The sequence below is a fragment of the Ahaetulla prasina genome, chromosome 7 (genome assembly GCF_028640845.1).
Source record: "Ahaetulla prasina isolate Xishuangbanna chromosome 7, ASM2864084v1, whole genome shotgun sequence".
Lineage (NCBI taxonomy): Eukaryota > Metazoa > Chordata > Lepidosauria > Squamata > Colubridae > Ahaetulla > Ahaetulla prasina.
In genome coordinates, this window is record NC_080545.1 from 98,393,039 (window position 1) to 98,411,567 (window position 18,529).

Genomic DNA, 18,529 nt, shown 5'->3' on the forward strand with positions numbered 1-18,529 from the left:
GGTCATAAGTCAAGGACTACCAGTGAATGAATGAATGAATGAATGAATGGTTATCTCGGCCTGTTTTCCAAATCTTCCATACGGTTTTTATCCATTTAATGCAGCAGTTCTCAACCTGTGGGTTGCGACCCCGTTGGGGGTCGAATGACGATTTGCCAGGGGTCGCCTAAGACCATCGGAAATATGGGAAGTATACTTGCGAGTCGAAGAATCATGCCCCAATGGTTGACTCCACAAGCCAGCTGCAGGCTCTTCAAATCGCTAGCCGAATTCGGCTTCAGGCGCGATGAATTAAAGAAGAGAGAAATCTTTGCTCTGATGTCTCCCTCTCAAGCCAGCTGCAATCACTCCCAACCGCTAGCCTAATCTGGCTTCAGGCGCGATAAACTTAATAGGGGAGGAGTCTCCGCTTTAATGCCTCCGTCCTCAAAGCAATCACAAGCAGTTCAGATCGCTAGCCAAGACGGCTTCAGGCGCGATAAATTCAAAACGAAAATAATTTTACGGTTGGGGGTCGCCACATCGTGGGGAATTGTATTAAAGGGGGTCGCAGCACTATAAAGGTTGAGAACCACTGATTTAATGTTTTGACCTGTACCCTGCCCCGTGTCCCTCTGTGAGAGAGATGGACGATTCCTTTTTTAAAGTTTTAACATGTTTATTAGTTTATAATATGGCGTACAAAGAGAATACGAAAGGAAATAGTAGGAAAGTTAGGAGGGGGAGATTCCTAAGGCTGATCAATCAACCCATAAAATAAACGGCAGCTTCAACGTGTCACAAAGAGTGTGTGTTTTTGTGTGTGTGTGTGTGTGCATGTGTGTGTGTGTGACAATTTCCTGCACTTGTGTTCCTCCCACTTGCATTCTCCTCCCCTTCCAGGAAGAAGTTCAGCCGAGCTCTCGCAGCCCCGTTTGCAAAAAAAAAAAAAAACCATGCCTTTTTATTACGGATACATAATTGTCAGTAACTTGGTTTCAGCCCGCTGGTACGTACAGGGATGTAACCAGCCGCCTTAATCATGATTTGCAAATCAAGGGACTTCCTGTGCCGCGGAGGTTTCTCAGACACGATCCTGGCACGACCGAGATTCAGAGCGACAGAGACGGTCGTGCTGCAATAAATTAAACCGCACCTTTCCGCCACGATGCAAAAAGGAGGCGATGAAAATTTGGAAGGTGGGCGAGTGCAATGAAAAACGACGAGGTTTTGGGCTGGGGAGGGCAGGCGAAGAGATTTTTTTTCCTAAGGAAGGCAGGGGTATCCAACTTGGTCAACTTTAAAATTTGTGGACTTCAACTCCCAGAATTCCCCAGCCAGCATGGCTGGCTGGGGAATTCTGGGAATTGAAGCCCACGGGTCTTCAAGTTACCCAAGCTGGAGTCCTGTGTCCTAAGGCCAGGTGAGGCTTGGCCTTCCCTTCCCTTCAATTACTACTAAGTGGGTTATGCGTTACGCCGTTCCTAGCCTAATGAAATGAAGGTGTTGGCCATGATGCCAAAGCCGCTGTGCCCGCGGCTGTCGATCTGGGTCTTCTGCAGATGGTGCACTTTCCCCCTGCGCTGTAAATGGGGTGCTGGATCGTTCCGGAATAACCCGCCTCCCCATCCTTCCAGCTGCTAGAATTGAAGTGGAGGGAAGGATGCTCCGTGCACAGCAGGTATTAGCCTCCCCGGCCGGCATTGCACTGCAAGAGAAGAGGGGGTTGGGGGGTAAATAGAATAGAATAGAATAGAATAGAATAGAATAGAATTTTATTGGCCAAGTGTGATTGGACACACAAGGAATTTGTCTTGGTGCATCTGCTCTCAGTGTACATAAAAGAAAAGATACGTTCATCAAGGTACAACATTTACAACACAATTGATGGTCAATATATCAATATAAATCATAAGGATTGCCAGCAACAAGTTATAGTTGTATAATAAGGGAATAAATAAATAAATAAGGGAAGGGAAAAGAAAGAAAACAATTGAGAATAAAGAAGCAGAGCTAGAAAAACCAGGTGTGAAACCTTATCTATAGGGGAATGTGGAATAGAGAGGCAGTTTGGTCTATTGGTTGAGGCACCAGGCTAGGAAGTGGGAGTTCTAGTCCTGCCTTAGGCATGAAAGCCAGTTGGGTGACTTTAGGCTAATCACCAGGAGACAATGAGTTCTAGTTCCGCCTTAGGCATGAAAGCTGACTGGATGACTTTAGGCCAATCACCAGGAGACTGGGGGTTCTGGTCCTGCGTTAGGCATGAAAGCCAGCTGGGTGAGTTGGGCCATTTCCTCCGTCTCAGCTCACCAACCCACCTCACAGGGTTGTTGTGGAGAAAAGAGGAAGGAGGTATGTTGGATATGTTTGCCTTCTTGAGTTATTTGTAACAATAATAGACGCGATATAAAATCAAACGAACAAACAAATGTTTGTGAATGAAGTAAATGAAGTGTTAATACCACTTTATAAGGCTTTGGTAAGGCCACACTTGGAATATTGCATTCAGTTTTGGTCGCCACGATGTAAAAAAGATGCTGAGACTCTAGAAGGAGTGCAGAGAAGAGCAACGAAGATGATTAGGGGACTGGAGGCTCAAACATATGAAGAACGGTTGCAGGAACTGGGTATGTCTAGTTTAATAAAAAGAAGGACTAGGGGAGACATGATAGCTGTGTTCCAATATCTCAGGGGCTGCCCCAAAGAAGAGGGAGTTGGGCTGTTCTCCAAAGCACCTGAGGGTAGAACAAGAAGCAATGGGTGGAAACTGATCAAAGAAAGAAGCAACTTAGAACTAAGGAGAAATTTCCTGACAGTTAGAACAACTAATGTGGAACGACTTGCCTGCAGAAGTTGTGAATGCTCCAACACTGGAAATTTTTAAGAAAATGTTGGATAACCATCTGACTGAGATGGTGTAGGGTTTCCTGCCTGGGCAGGGGGTTGGACTAGAAGGCCTCCAAGGTCCCTTCCAAGTCTGTTGTTATATTATATTATATTATATTATATTAAATAACAGAATTGTCCAGCCATGTCCCACCAACGGAAGATGGCCTGGTGTCTTTTGGGTGAAGGTCTGCAGGTCCTAACAGCGTCCCCTGGACTCCTCCTCATCGCCAAGTCTTTTGGACAGGAGACGAGGGAGGGAGAGGAACTCGGCACCATGTTGCAACAACCTTGTATTTCCCTGCTGCGGAATCTCTCCAATAGCCAGATCCAAAACTCCCAGGGGCATGTCGTCTTCTGCCTACCATCCTATTTCATTTATTTCATTTTATCTTTTTTATTTCATTTCATTTTTTATTATATTTTTTTAATTTTACTTTATTCTTTATTTTATTTCTTATTTCATTTTATTTCTTTTATTTTCTGTTTTATTTTTATTATGTTTTTTTTTTATTTCATGACATTTTTAAATATGATTATTATGCTAGGTGATTTTATTGATCTCGTTTGATTATTTCCTTTTATTTTTCGTCATTTTATTTTATTCACGATTTCGTTTCGTTTCGTTTCATGTTACCGTGTTTCAGTGGTGGGATTCAGCCGGTTCTCTCCGAGTCGGGCGAACCACTAGCAGCGAGCGCGGGAGGCTCTGCCCACCTGCCCGGACATAATTCGTGAGCATTGTGCAGGCTTACATTTGCGAACCGGTAGGGAAGGTAAGTGAATCCCACCACTGCCATGTTTTCCCCAAAATAAGACCGGGTCTTATATTAATTTTTGCTCCAAAAGACACATTAGGGCTTATTTTTTGGTTGGGTCTTATTTTCAGGGAAATACGGTACTCAGTGCATCCTTCTGGCTGATGGTCTTAACTGGGGCTTATTTTTGGGGTAGGGCTTATATTACAAGCATCCTGAAAAATTATGCTAGGGCTTATTTTCCGGTTGGGTCTTATTTTCAGGAAAATACAGTACTCAATGCATCCTCCTGGCTGACGATCTTAACTGGGGCTTATTTTTGAGGGTAGGGCTTATATTACGGACATCCTGAAAAATCTTGCTAGGGCTTATTTTCTGGTTGAGTCTTATTTTCTGGAAAAGAGGATATTTGTATATCCCACCTTTTATTATTGGTTATGCTGCATATAAACTGAAGTATTGCCTTCCTTCACTTTGTGTTCTCTCTCTCTCTCTCTCTCTCTCTCTGTGTGTGTGTATGTATGTGTGTCTTCGGGCTACGGAGGGGGAGAACCAAGCAGAGCCTTGCTTCTTCCTTTCAGGTATCCACCAGGTGAGCCCAAAAAATTACAGACCATTCTCCATCACCTGCAATTTGCTGACGGGGAGAAAAAAAATCAATTTTTCTGCCGGGTGTGTGTATGTATGTGTAAGAAGCCCTGCGTGATAGAAGGAAGATTGAGCTGGGCACACACGGGGTGGTGGGGGGAGCTCCTCTCTGGCGTTTGAAGCTGCCACAGCTCCACCTGCATCATTTTGGATTAATTGCTCAGAAAACTTGCTAATGTTGGACATTTCTCCTGATTATAAACAAAACTCTAGCTCGCGTGCCAAATTATTCCGGCCACCGACATTAATCCGAACCGTAAACGCAATTCCGGAGGCAGAAGAACTACTTCACAACTGGCGCTGTAGCACTTTCAGGAGCTGGTTGAGTGAACAACTGTTAGCCCTGCGAGGTAGTCTAGAAAAGGAACACTGCAGGTAGTCCACGATTTAATAGTCACAACTTCTCACGCCCAGATCTTCTGTGGTTAAGCAAGGCGGTGGTTCAGTGAGCTGATCCCAATTTTGCAATCTTTTCTTGCCGTGGCCGTTAAGCAAATCGCCACAGTCAATTAAGTGAAGCACTGAGTCATTAAGCGAATCTGGCTTTGCCCCCACTGACTTTGCTTACTGGGAGTCGGCTGGGAAGATTGCCAGTGGTGTTCACGTTTGCAATCAGGCAAAATCCGTGACTCGATTTTTGATCATGTGACTTGCAGGGATGCTACGACAGTTATAAGTGCGAGAACCGGTGGTTAAGTAACTTTTTTCAGCACTTTTTTTCGGTTATATGTCGGGAACTATCTCTAACTCTATTCTATGGTTATATTAACAGAATATTAACTAACTTCTTGGTATGCTAGAAAAACGTGGGATAGACAGCATCACCACCAGATGGATTTGCAACTGGCTGACAAATCGTACTCAACAGACAGACCCAGGAAGCTACAGACCAATCAGCCTAAAATCAATACCCGGGAAGATACTGGAAAAGATAATAAAAAAACACCTAGAAACGAGTCAAGTAATAACTAGCAGTCAGCTCGGGTTTGTTAAAAACAGATCATGCCAAACCGATCTTATTTCGTTCTTCAACATAGTGACTAAAGTGGTAGACCAGCGAAATACCGTGGACATAATATACTTCGATTTCAGCAAGGCATTCGACAAAGTAGACCACAACCTATTTCTTGGTAAGCTAGAAAAAAGTGGGATAGCTTCACCATCAGATACATTCGCAACTGGCTGACAAACTGTACTCAACGAGTAGTCCTTAATGGGTCTAAGTCTACATGGAGGGAAGTAACTAATTGGGTACCACAAGGTTCCGTCTCAGGCCCAGGACTCTTCAATATCTTCATAAATGACTTAGATGAGAAAATAGAAGGGGAACTCATCAAATTTGCAGATGACACTAAGGTGGCAGGAATAGCTAACACCCCATAAGACAAGCTCAGGATCCAAAAAGACCCTGACAGACTTTAACGGTGGTCCCTATCCAACAACATGAACTTTAATATGGAGAAAAGCAAGGTTTTACACCTGGGCAGGTAAAACCAAAGGCAGAGTAGGCGAAACCGGGCTCAAAAACAGTAACGGTGAGAGGGACCTTGGCGTCCTAGGGGACGATCACTTAAACGGGAGCCGGCCGTGCGGGGCAAAGTCCCTTCCTGCTCTATTCTGATTGATTGAATCTTGCAAGGCTGAATATGTGTCCCGTTTCCCCCTCCCCTCCACCCATTCTCCTTTTACTCTCTCGACTAGGGAGGGTTCCCTCTGAGAAATGGAAAGAGAGATGCAGAGATGCAGTTAAAGGATAGAGACAATGAGACTGTCTTGTTTGCCTGTGTCATCATAGAATATATGCATAATTTTTTCGGGTCATATTTATGTAGTGTATATTGGCGGTGGTGACCCTTTGAGAGCAGTATGCTTATTCAAAGTGATAATAAAGTTATTCTATCTCTCCTATCTATCTATCTATCTATCTATCTATCTATCTATCTATCTATCTATCTATCTATCTATCTATCTATCTATCTATCTATCATCTACATCTCTCTCTCTCTCTCTCTCATCTATATCTATCTATCTCTCTATCTATCTACAGTGTCTGTCTGTCTCTCTTTCTCTATCTATATCTATCTATCTATCTATCTATCTATCTATCATCTACATCTCTCTCTCTCTATAATATCTATCTATCTATCATCTACATCTCTCTCTCTCTATCATCTATATCTATCTATCTATCTATCTATCTATCTATCTATCTATCATCTACATCTTTCTCTCTCTCTCTCTCATCTATATCTATCTATCTCTCTACAGTGTCTATCTGTCTGTCTCTCTTTCTCTCTCATCTATATCTATCTATCTATCTATCTATCTATCTATCTATCTATCTATCTATCTATCATCTACATCTCTCTCTCTCTCTCTCATCTATATCTATCTATCTCTCTATCTATCTACAGTGTCTGTCTGTCTCTCTTTCTCTATCTATATCTATCTATCTATCTATCTATCTATCCTCTCTCTCTATCATATCTAACTATCTATCATCTACATCTCTCTCTCTCTCTATCATCTATATCTATCTATCTATCTATCTATCTATCTATCTATCTATCTATCTATCTATCTATCTATCTATCTATCTATCATCTACATCTCTCTCTCTCTCTCTATCATCTATATCTATCTATCTATCTATCTATCTATCTATCTATCTATCTATCTATCTATCTATCTATCTATCTATCGTGTCTTTCTGTCTGTCTCTCATCTATATCTATCTATCTATCTATCTATCTATCTATCTATCTATCTATCTATCTATCTATCTATCTATCTATCTATCTATCTATCATCTGTGGTGTCTGTCTGTCTGTCTGTCTCTCCCTCCCTCCCTCCCTCCCTCTCTCCCTGAGAGACAGACAGACAGAGAGACAGACAGAGTAATATAGATAGAGAGATAGATAAATCAGGGATCCCCAATCTCTGGACCGCATCCTGATACTGGCCTGTGGCCTGGGGGGAACTGGGCTGCATAAGCTGCGGGAGAACACACAAAGCTTCTCCCTTGACTTTGCTTGTTGGAAGGTCGCAAGAGGGGATCGCGTGACCCCGGGACATTGCGACCGTCATAAATATGAACCAAGTGTCACTTCTTTTCAATGCCGCTGTAACTTCGAGTGGTCACTAAACGGACAGTCATAAGCCGAGGAACTATCTGTATATGCTTAAGTGTTTTTTGGGGGGGGGAAGCAGGCTGCGGCCGCTCCCCCTGAAACGTCCAGACACGGTGGGGAGAGACTCCGAGAATACCGCCTCCGATCTGTTTTCCCGTGCCAGTGACAAGCAAAGCCGAACGGAGGAGCGTCTTCCGTTTCTCTTCTGTTGAGAGTGTTATAAATGGGGAATATCAGAATGACCAACTTGAAAATGCCAGGAAAGCTGTGTGAGTACAGATGCCCTAATTGTCTTCCTCTTTCCCGGCTCCTTCCAGATGGTCGCTGCCAGTTTCCGGCACTCTCGAGACACACGCCGCACAAAAAGAAATTCTGGCCGGCTGCCTCCACGGCCATTATCGTCTCGCTCGCTTGCTCTGGACGCGCAGAGCCACAAAGGAAGAGAACGAGAGGCTCTCCAGCCAAAACGGCCTCCTCTCAGCCGGGCCTCGTCCCTCCGAAAGGGACTTAAGAGAGTACCTTGGCTGTCGGGCCAACTTGGGAGAGACGGGATAATAATAAACAAACAAACAAAAAAAAACAAAACACCACAGGAGGGTTTAATTTAAAAAGCAGAGCTCTCGGCGAGCCCAAAGGACGTGCGGTGGCCGCTTGCTGGCAATCTTACCCGAGAGCCGTTGGCGAAAAGCCACGTCGGCATCCGCTTTGTGAAAAGATGAGAAGGGAGCAAAAACTCACAAAATGTTGGAACAGCAGCTAATTTAACGCCCAGGGGAAGGGCCTTCTCTGTGGGGGCTCCCACCCTCTGGAACGAACTCCCCCCAGGACTCCGTCAACTTCCGGACCTCCGAACCTTCCGTCGCGAGCTCAAGACACATTTATTCACCTGTGCAGGACTGGACTAGATTTTAAATTTATAGGGGTTTTAATTGGTTTTTAATATTTATATTTATATTTTTAATAATCTGGCATTAGAATAAGTTTTTTAATGATTATCTTAATTTGTATATAAATGTTTTATGTGCCTGTGAACCGCCCTGAGTCCTTCGGGAGATAGGGCGGTATACAAATATGAATAATAAATAAAATAAATAAATAAATTTCGGAGGACGGCTCGGCAATTATCCATCAAGGGAAAGTGTCGGGTGCAAAGAATTAGGTGGGTTGGTTAGGTTGCCGGGTAGGTTTACGGAGAATCCTCGACCTACAACCAAAACCGAGCCCAAAATTTCCACCGCTAAGCAAGACTGTTAAATGAGTCTTTTTGCTCATTGTTTACGACCTTCTCGCCACCAGTGGTTAAGCAAATCGGTGCTACCCGAGTCACACTGTTGTTAAGTGAATCTACCCCCCCCACTGACCGTTTATCATAAAAGATGATCGCTTGACTCCTGGACACTGCAACCATCATAAATATGAACCAGTGGCCAAGCGTCTGAATTTTGATCGCACGACCATGGGGATGCTGCAATGGTTGTTAAATGTGAAAAACGTCATAAGTCTTTTTTTCCCCAGTGCCGTTGTAACTTCAAGTGGTCACTAAACGAACGGTTGTAAGTGGAGGACTACCTGTATTTAAGCCTACACACAAGAATCTTAAGTCCACTTAAGCTCAACACGAAATTGGTGCCAGATAAAGGTGGACGGAATTCAAGAGGGATTGGACTGCTTGTGGGAATGCCATGATTCTAAGCTAATGATGCATTTAACACCGCCACCCCCAGCCCTGCCTATTCTTCTCCTATAGAAATTCTTGGCGCTTAGATCGGATTTGGGCAATCCACAGCGCAGCGGTGTTCTGACCCAGTTCCCCGAAGATGAGAAACCCTCTGACGTGAACTCAAAAGATACCTTTATTAGGAGCGCCGGCAGCCCCGGTTAAAAAAAGTTTCTCTCGCAGGCTTACAAGTTCGTCTGCCATACCTATTCAGCTCCACCCCGCCTTTTTCCCCCAGAGCTAGAATGGGGCCTTGTTAGCAGCAATGGCTCTTCCTTCTCCAGGATCGGCCCATAGATTTCCACTGCTCTCCTCTCCTCTGCCTTCTGTGCATCCGCACATCAGGCACTGGACCCAGCTGTTCATCCACTTACTCATCAGCCACCTCCAGACCTAGCGCCTGTTGATTCACCTGGGCTGACGGCCAGCCCAGGCTTTGCCACTGTCTCTCTCTCTCTCTCTCTCTGCCAGCTCCTTCCTCCCCCTTGGAGCTCTCAGGTTGCCGTGATGCTAATCCCGACTCCCATGCCTCCTCCTCTGATTTGGCTGCTGGAGGGGCCGGTGGCCGACAGGCCACAAGAAGCAGCGAACGCAGCACCCCGTCATCCGATTCAGGGCTCAGTTTTAGGGATATGATTTTTGAACACATTGTTAGGTGTGTTACCACAAAACATTTTCACCCAAGGTACATCAAATGGGCTAATTTACAGAAAGAACCCAAAATCCAGGATCTGTGACTTCCATGGAGTTAAAATTTAGCAAATTTTTACAAATTTATGCAATCTGATTGCATCAAAATATCATAAAGGTTTATGACGTATTTTCACCACCACATCAAGAACCCTGTGAGGTGGCGAGACTAGAACTCACTGTCTCCTGGTGATTGGCTCAAAGTCACTCAACCTGTTCTCGTGGCTAAGGCGGAACTAGAACTCCCAGTCTCCTACTTTCTATCCTGGTGTTTCTTAACCACTGGACCAAACTGGCCAAGCATAATGTAACACAATCCAATGGGGTGAGTTAGGGTTTGCTGGGCGGGGTCATCCCATCGCAATTGCAACGAGCCGAGTGCGAAGAAGGCTCAACTTTCGCACCCACCTGGCGAGCGTGCTGGACGCACTTGAAGTATTCGGCGGCCAAAGTTGAGCAGCTGAGGGTCTCCTTTGGGTTCTCTTGGTAGCACTGTAAGATCTGATTCTGGAGATCACCGCACACGGGGTCAGTCTTGTATCGCCTGGATGAAAGGAGACAAAAAGAAAACGCACAACGCGTCCAAGACTTGTTCTCACAGGTGAAGATATAGAATAGAATAGAATTTTATTGGCCAAGTGTGATTGGGCACACAAGGAATTTGTCTTGGTGCATATGCTCTCAGTGTACATAAAAGAAAAGATACCTTCATCAAGGTATGACATTTACAACACAATTGATGGTCAGTATATCAATATAAATCATAAGGATTGCCAGCAACAAGTTATAGTCATACAGTCATAAGTGGAAAGAGATGGGTGATGGGAACGATGAGAAGATTAATAGTAGTGCAGATTCAGTAAACAGTTTGACAGTGTTGAGGGAATTATTTGTTTAGCAGAGTGATGGCCTTCGGGAAAAAACTGTTCTTGTGTCTAGTTGTTCTGGTGTGCAGTGCTCTATAGCGTCGTTTTGAGGGTAGGAGTTGAAACAGTTTATGTCCAGGATGCGAGGGATCTGCAAATATTTTCACGGCCCTCTTCTTGATTCGTGCAGTATACAGGTCCTCAATGGAAGGCAGGTTGGTAGCAATTATTTTTTCTGCAGTTCTAATTATCCTCTGAAGTCTGTGTCTTTCTTGTTGGGTTGCAGAACCGAACCAGACAGTTATAGAGGTGCAAATGACAGACTCAATAATTCCTCTGTAGAATTGGATCAGCAGCTCCTTGGGCAGTTTGAGCTTACTGAGTATATACACCCTGAAGACTCAGAAGGAGAGAATAACAGTTATTATTCCCACAACGGGGAGCAGAATTAACAAAATAACCGAGTTGGAAGGGACCTTGGAGGTCCTCTAGTCCAACCCCCTGCTCAAGCAGGAGACCCTGCACCATTTTAGACAAATGATTTGGTTGTCAAGTCCCCCTTTTAAAAGAACCCACAACCTCTGACGTTGTAAACCAAGGTGTCCCCAAGGTTGTTTAGCACAGGCAATGCTAAAAAAAACAGCAGCGAAAATAGCGACTCACAACCGTTTCACAATCATTGTCATGTCCCCGTGGCCAAGGGTTCAAAATTCAGATGCTTCGCAACTGACTCGTTATTTACGACGGTTGCAGTGTCCTGGGGTTCCGTGATCCCCTTTTGCGACTAGCAAAGTCCACGAGGAAGCCAGATTCACTTAACAACCGTGTGACTAGCTTAACAGTTGCAGTGATTCACTTAACGACGATGGCAAGAAACGTTGTAAAATAGGGGAAAACTCACTTAACAACTGTCTCACTTAGCAAGGGAAATGTTGAGCTCAATTGTGGTCCTAAGTCAAGGACCAACCTGCACTGAGTTTCTCTGGGAAACATCCCCACACGATGTTTCGGATCAGAGCCGGGGGGATGGGACAGTGGCCCTTTTATGACTTGTGGACTTCAACTCCCAGAATTCCTGAGTCAGCCATGCTGGGAGTTGAAGTCCACAGGTTGTAAAGGAGGACATGTTGGCTGAGGAATTCTGGGAGTTGAAGTCCACAGGTTGTAAAGGAGGACATGTTGGCTGAGGAATTCTGGGAGTTGAAGTCCACTGGTTGTAAAGGAGGACATGTTGGCTGAGGAATTCTGGGAGTTAAAGTCCACTGGTTGTAAAGGAGGACATAACATAACATAGCATAACATAGCATAACATAGCATAACATAGCATAACATAGCATAACATAGCATAACATAGCATAACATAACATAACATAACATAACATAACATAACATAACATAACATAACATAACATAACATAACATAACATAACATAACATAACATAACATAACATAACATAACATAACATAACATAACATAACATAACAACAGAGTTGGAAGGGACCTTGGAGGCCTTCTAGTCCAACCCCCTGCCCAGGCAGGAAACCCTACACCATCTCAATCAGATGGTTATCCAACATTTTCTTAAAAATTTCCAGTGTTGGAGCATTCACAACTTCTGCAGGCAAGTCATTCCACTTATTAATTCTATTCTATTCTATTCTATTCTATTCTATTCTATTCTATTCCCAGTTCCTGCAACCCTTCTTTGTATGTTTTAGCCTCCAGTCCCCTAATCATCTTTGTTGCTCTTCTCTGCACTCTTACTAGAGTCTCAGCATCTTTTTTACATCGTGGCGACCAAAACTGGATGCAATATTCCAAGTGTGGCCTTACCAAGGCATTATAAAGTGGTATTAACACTTCACGTGATCTTGATTCTATCCCTCTGTTTATGCAGCCCAGAACTGTGTTGGCTTTTTTGGCAGCTGCTGCATGTTGGCTGAGGAATTCTGGGAGTTAAAATCCACAGGTTGTAAAGGAGGACATGCTGGCTCAGGAATTCTGGGAGTTGAAGTCTTAAAGGGGCCATGTTTCCCCACCTCTGTTTTGGACCAACTTGAGAATTACAGCATCTCAAGATGTGAAATTAATCAGAAATTGGCAGTTACGAATCCTGCAGCTGCCGCGGCCCCAAAGAAATTGGAAAAAGGGAAGTTGCGTATAAATAATTCCTGAGACTTAATGATTCACGGCTCTCGTGATTCATCCCCATCTGATGCAGCTTAACGGAGGCTCCAAAACCAACTGCTAACGCAGAGAGGATGGACTGCTAAGCAAAGCAATTAACTTAAATTTGGATTTGACTGCCTGCGCTGTTCAGATGGGGACATTCAAAGACGAGGTGAGCTTAATCCAAGTATATGGTGGCCTCCTTCATATGGGGGTGGGTGGAAATTCAGAGAGAAGATAGTAGGGCGTTTGAAAGAGGGGCACTAGATATCAAATAATATCGGGTGGGGAGAGGGCAGAACCAGCGTGGGTTTCTAGGTTACTACTGGTTCTCCTCGCGCATGCCTGATTTGCACACGCGCCTGCCTTCCACACCTGCTTCGCTCACATGCGTGGTCAGTTTCAGGTTAATGTCAGAGTTCCAAGGAACACCCCCAACGAAATAAAGCTCTGAGGCTTGAGGTTCCTCAAAGTTCCAATTTATTAGAGATGTCATGTCGGCACAGCTGGGAAAACCCGAATCTGAAAGCTTCCAGGTTTTCCACACCCGGTTGACAGTTCACAGCCCTTCCCCACCCCCACAAGTTCATCACATTGTCCAGTCAACTCTTCACACTCAATTGGATACAATCTTCAGGCAGTCTCCATCAGACGCAGGGAAAAGTCCTTGAATACGGAATGTTGTTATGACTAACTTTCTATCGCTCCAACAACCCCCTCCCAACTTCCCCAGCTAAAATATGTGGCAGTTAAGAAGCAAACAGAAAATTGCCTTCCAAAAACTGACAGGTGCCTTTCACGGATGTGCCCGGCCTCAAAAACGTGCCTAAATAGGATGGCATAGAGCTGGGGCGGGTGGATGTGTGCCCACCCGTGATTCCCGTTATCAGTTTGAGCGAACCGGTGTAAACCGGCGGAATACCACCTACGGGCAGAACGTTTAATTCTCACGTTATTGTATGTTATTCAAAAATCCGTAGGAAGACATTGGAAGTTCTGTGAACTGTGCCCCACACTGTGAACTGTGCCCCACAGATCTCTTCAATACAGCCGGATCGTGCAATGCGCTGGAAACAAAACAAAAAAACAACCACCCACAAGGTCATCCATTTTACTGGATCTTTCATGTAAAGTAATGTAAAGTGAAGTAAAATACTTGACACGATGGACTGAGAGCGAGCATATTTTTAAGGATTTCTCACAGCTGCCATTTTCTACCTAACTCAACATCACTGGTCCTTCCTTCCTTCCTTCCTTCCTCTCTCCCTCCCTCTTTCTTTCTTCCTCTCTCTCTGTTTCCCTTTCTCTCCCTCGCCCTTCTTTCTTTCCTTTCTTTCTTTTTTCTTCCTCTCTCCCTCTCTCTCCTTCTCCTTCCTTCCTTCCCTCCTTCCCTCTCTCCCTCCCTCCCTCCCTTTCTTTCTTTCTCTTTTTTTTCTCTTTCTTCCTTCCTCCCCCTCTATCCCTCTCTCTCCCTCCTTCCTTCCTTCCCTCCCTCCCTCTTTCTTTCTTTCTCTTTTTTCTTTCTTTCTTCCTTCCTCCCCTTCCCTCCCTTTCTCCCCCCCTCCTTCCTTCCTTCCTTCCTTCCTTCCCTCCCTCCCTTTTCTTTCTTTCTCTCTTTTTTCTCTTTCTTTCTTCTTCCTTCCCCTCTATCCCTCTCTCCTTCCTTCCTTCCTTTCTTCCCTCTCTCCCTCTTTCTTTCTTTCTCTTCCTTCCTTCCTCCCCTTCCATCCCTTTCTCTCCCTCTCCTTCCTTCCTTCCTTCCCTCCTTCCCTTCCTCTTTCTTTCTTTCTCTCTTTTTTGTCTTTCTTCCTTCCTTCCTCCCCCTGTCCCTCTCTCTCCCTCTCCTTCCTTCCTTCCTTCCTTCCTTCCTTCTTCCTTCCTCCCTCCTTTCCCTTCCTCCCTCCCTCTTTCTTTCTCTCTCTCTTCTTTTTCTTTCTTCCTTCCTTCCTCCCCTTCCGTTCCTTTCTCTCCCTCTCCTTCCTTCCCTCCCTCCCTTCCTTTCTGTCCTCTTATTTCTTTCTTCCAACCGTTTTACAACCATTGTGGCATCCCCGGGGGCCAAGCGATCCAAACTCTGACGCTTGCCACCTGACTCGTATTTATGACGGTTGCAAGTTTCAAAGGTGGGGGTCACATGATCCCCTTTTGCAACCTTCCAACCAGCAACGTCCATGGGGAAAGCCAGCTTTGCTTAATAATCATATTGCTCACTTAACAACTCAGCGATTCGCTTAACAACGGTGGCAAGAGAGGGGTAAAACTCACTTAACAAACACCTCGATTAGCCTCGGGAATTTCGGGCTCAACTGTGGTCGTACTGTACCGCTCTTCCTCTCGTTTCGTCTCTTAAATAAATTTTATTAAAGAGCCCTCAGCCAAAATATGCCGTTGCCTTCCTACAGATGTTGTTCCGGCGGCATTTTGCAAAAACAGGATTACTACAAAGATCACATTGTAAGATCCTGATATGTGCCGTTATGGAGCCCTGGCCACTTTGCTTTTAATAAGGCTCCCGTCGATCGAAAACCGATTTCTAATGCATCAGCCATGTAATGGGGTGGACGAGAAATTAAATTCTGATTGACCAAGCCATTTCTTTCCCCCGCAATTAAACTCGGATGGCGGCTTTAAAAAATGCAAGACAGGATTGTATTCCTGCCTGCTCCATTTCCACATCGGGCAGCCAGACCGAGACAAACGAACAACAACAACAAAATTAGATTTCTTTGAACCTTTGACACATATAATCTGTCTATTAATATCGATGTCTAGGGCTAGGCACATGCAACTTATATTGCACCTCTCTAACTGTCTGGTTCGGTTCTGCAACCCAACAAGAAAAACACAGACTTCAGAGGATAATTAGAACTGCAGAAAAAATAATTGCTACCAACTTGCCTTCCATTGAGGACCTGTATACTGCACGAATCAAGAAGAGGGCCGTGAAAATATTTGCAGATCCCTCGCATCCTGGACATAAACTGTTTCAACTCCTACCCTCAAAACAACGCTATAGAGCACTGCACACCAGAACAACTAGACACAAGAACAGTTTCTTCCCGAAGGCCATCACTCTGCTAAACAAATAATTCCATCAACACTGTCAAACTATTTACTAAATCTACACTACTATTAATCTTCTCATCGTTCCCATCATCCATCTCTTTCCACTTATGACTGTATGACTATAACTTGTTGCTGGCAATCCTTATGATTTATATTGATATATTGATCATCAATTGTGTTGTAAATGTTGTACCTTGATGAAGGTATCTTTTCTTTTATGTACACTGAGAGCATATGCACCAAGACAAATTCCTTGTGTGTCCAATCACACTTGGCCAATAAAATTCTATTCTATTCTATTCTATGTCCAAATAAAGGGATTTATTTCTAGTCCAATAAAAGGCCCCTTCCAACCCAAAATATCCCCAGTAGCCGATTTCTTTAGCTGTTAACTGACTCCCTATTTATGACGGTTGCTGTCTCCTGCAGTCAAGCGAGATTCCCTTTTGCGACCTTATGGCCGGCCAAGTCAAGGGGGAAAACTTGGATTCGCTTAACAACCTTGTGACCTACTTAACAACGGCAGCGATTCACTTACCAACTGCCGTGGCAAGGAAAGTCGTTGAAAGGGGGAAACGCTCACTTAACAACCGCCTCGCTTAGCGATGTTAATGGGACTCCTCAATTGTGGCCGTAACTCGAGGACTACCTGCGTTTTCTTCCCTAGAGGTTGATCAAAACCAACCGACATACCGTAGCTCGGTCTCTCCGGCAAAGGGACGGGGGAAAAAAAAAAATAAAAAAAAATAAAGTCTACATTTTTTTGTATTTCGCCGCAGAAATACACTCCTAGGATAATGAAGCCGGAATTTAATGTTAGTGTGTTACCTTTAAGCCGTTTGATGCTGAGCGTTACATCTGATCTTTGGAGGAAAGTGTGGGTCTTTTCATTTAAGGATGGAGAGGAGAGGAGGTCACAGATAAAAAGGGAAAGGAAGAAGGAAAAAAAAAAACCCCTCAGCTCCAAGGATAGTGAAAAGACGCTATAAAGATTTTATTAGTCGAGGTTACGGTTGGTTATATTATTCCCCAAGTCTATCACAGAGGCAGTGAGTTACAGGCAGCACTTCCTTTTAAAAAAAAAAAAAAAGAGTAGCAATAAAAAATGGACAGTACGGTAGGAATCAGGAAATGTCTCGGCCAGAATTTTAGCTGTGATTACCGTAGTTTATTCCCGGGCATAAAATCCAATCTTGATGAACTGGAGAACATAAATGCAAATGTTTGTTTCTCGCTTCCTGCTGTGGCCGGCCGAGTGTTTTGATCGGGCTCTCCAAACTTCACAAACCCTCGGAAGTGAACTCTAAAAGATTCCTTTATTAGGCGCGCCGGCAGTCAGCGGTGGCTCTTCCGTCCTGAGGACCGGCCCATAGATTTCCACTGTTCTCCTCTCCTCTGCCTTCTGCGCGTGAGGGCACAGGACCCAGCTGTTCCTCCTCTTCCTCATCAGCCACCTCCAGACCTGGGGGCTGTTGACCATTCCGGACAAGTGTCTGTCCAGTCTCTTCTTGAAAACCTCCAGCGATGGAGCGTCCACAACTTCTGCTGGCAAGCAGTTCCACTGGTTAATTGTTCTCACACCCAGGAAATTTCTACTTCATTTTAGGTTGCTTCTTTCCTTGATGAGTTTCCATACGTTGCTGCTTCTCCTGCCTTTGGGTGCTTTGGAAAATAAACTGACTCCCCCTATTCTTTGGGGCAGCCCCTCAAATATTGGAAGATTGCTATCATGTCGCCCCTACTTCTTCTTTTCTCTAGACTAGACTAAATATACCCAATTCCTGCAATACTTCATCATATGGTTTAGCCTCCAGTTTCCTCACCATCTTTGTTGCTACTTGTACAAGAGTTAATTGTTCCTGCAAACCTAGATGGACTCCAATTTCTGGTCCGGGCTGGGTCTGAATATTGTTATGAGGCAAGAATAAAATCTGTGTTAATCGCACGAATCCCTTCCGTTAAAATAGATATTTGGAGAGAGAGAGAGAGAGAGAGAGAGAGAGAGAGAGAGAGAGAGAGCGGCAGGCACTTTGAAGAATCTTCAAAGGAACCTCCATTATCAACAATGAATGAAGTCCAGGTTTTTATAAAACGAAAAGAGTGACTTTTAACAACTGCGAATGGCAATTATTTTTATCATCCCAGGCTAGTTTTATATCCCAGCTTTCATTATGGAGTGTCAGATAACATACGCAGGGCTGCCTTCTCCGATTTTTTTTCCCCCAAGGCACGGGAGTTCGGTCAGGTAGAGTCCTAGAATCCAAGGTTTGGAAGGGACCCCCGGAGGTCTTCTAGCCCAACCCCCTGCCCAGGGCAGGTATTTCGTTTTTTTTAAAATGAAATGGTAACTTCCAATGTTCACTAAATGAACTGTTGTAAGTTGAGGACTTGGCTTGCAAATGGTGCCATCTTAAGAGCTCAGTCAGGCGGAATCCTAGAATCCCAAGATTTGGAAGGGGCCCCTGGAGGTCTTCTAGCCCAACCCGCTGCCCAGCGCAGACATCTGTTCCAACTGTTGGTAAGCTAGGAGGAAAGAGAGAACCTTATCCAAATCCAGGCAGGAGATTCGGATGGTTAAGTTTGAACCCGTTCTCTCTTCTGGGGCATCGCTACCCTG

At 44.5% G+C, this 18,529-nt stretch overlaps 1 protein-coding gene across 1 annotated transcript in view; it reads right to left on the minus strand.

Moving 5' to 3' along the window:
* Positions 1-637: 637 nt before the first annotated feature.
* CHCHD3 (coiled-coil-helix-coiled-coil-helix domain containing 3) overlaps positions 638-18,529 on the minus strand; it is a 272,613-nt gene continuing 254,721 nt past the window's right edge. The window contains exons 7-8 of the mRNA XM_058190055.1: positions 10,218-10,353; positions 638-1,687 (exon numbers count right to left, since the gene is read on the minus strand). Of these exons, the coding sequence (XP_058046038.1) occupies positions 1,664-1,687; positions 10,218-10,353 (160 nt within the window). The 3' untranslated portion in view covers positions 638-1,663. The remainder of the gene's footprint in view (positions 1,688-10,217; positions 10,354-18,529) is intronic.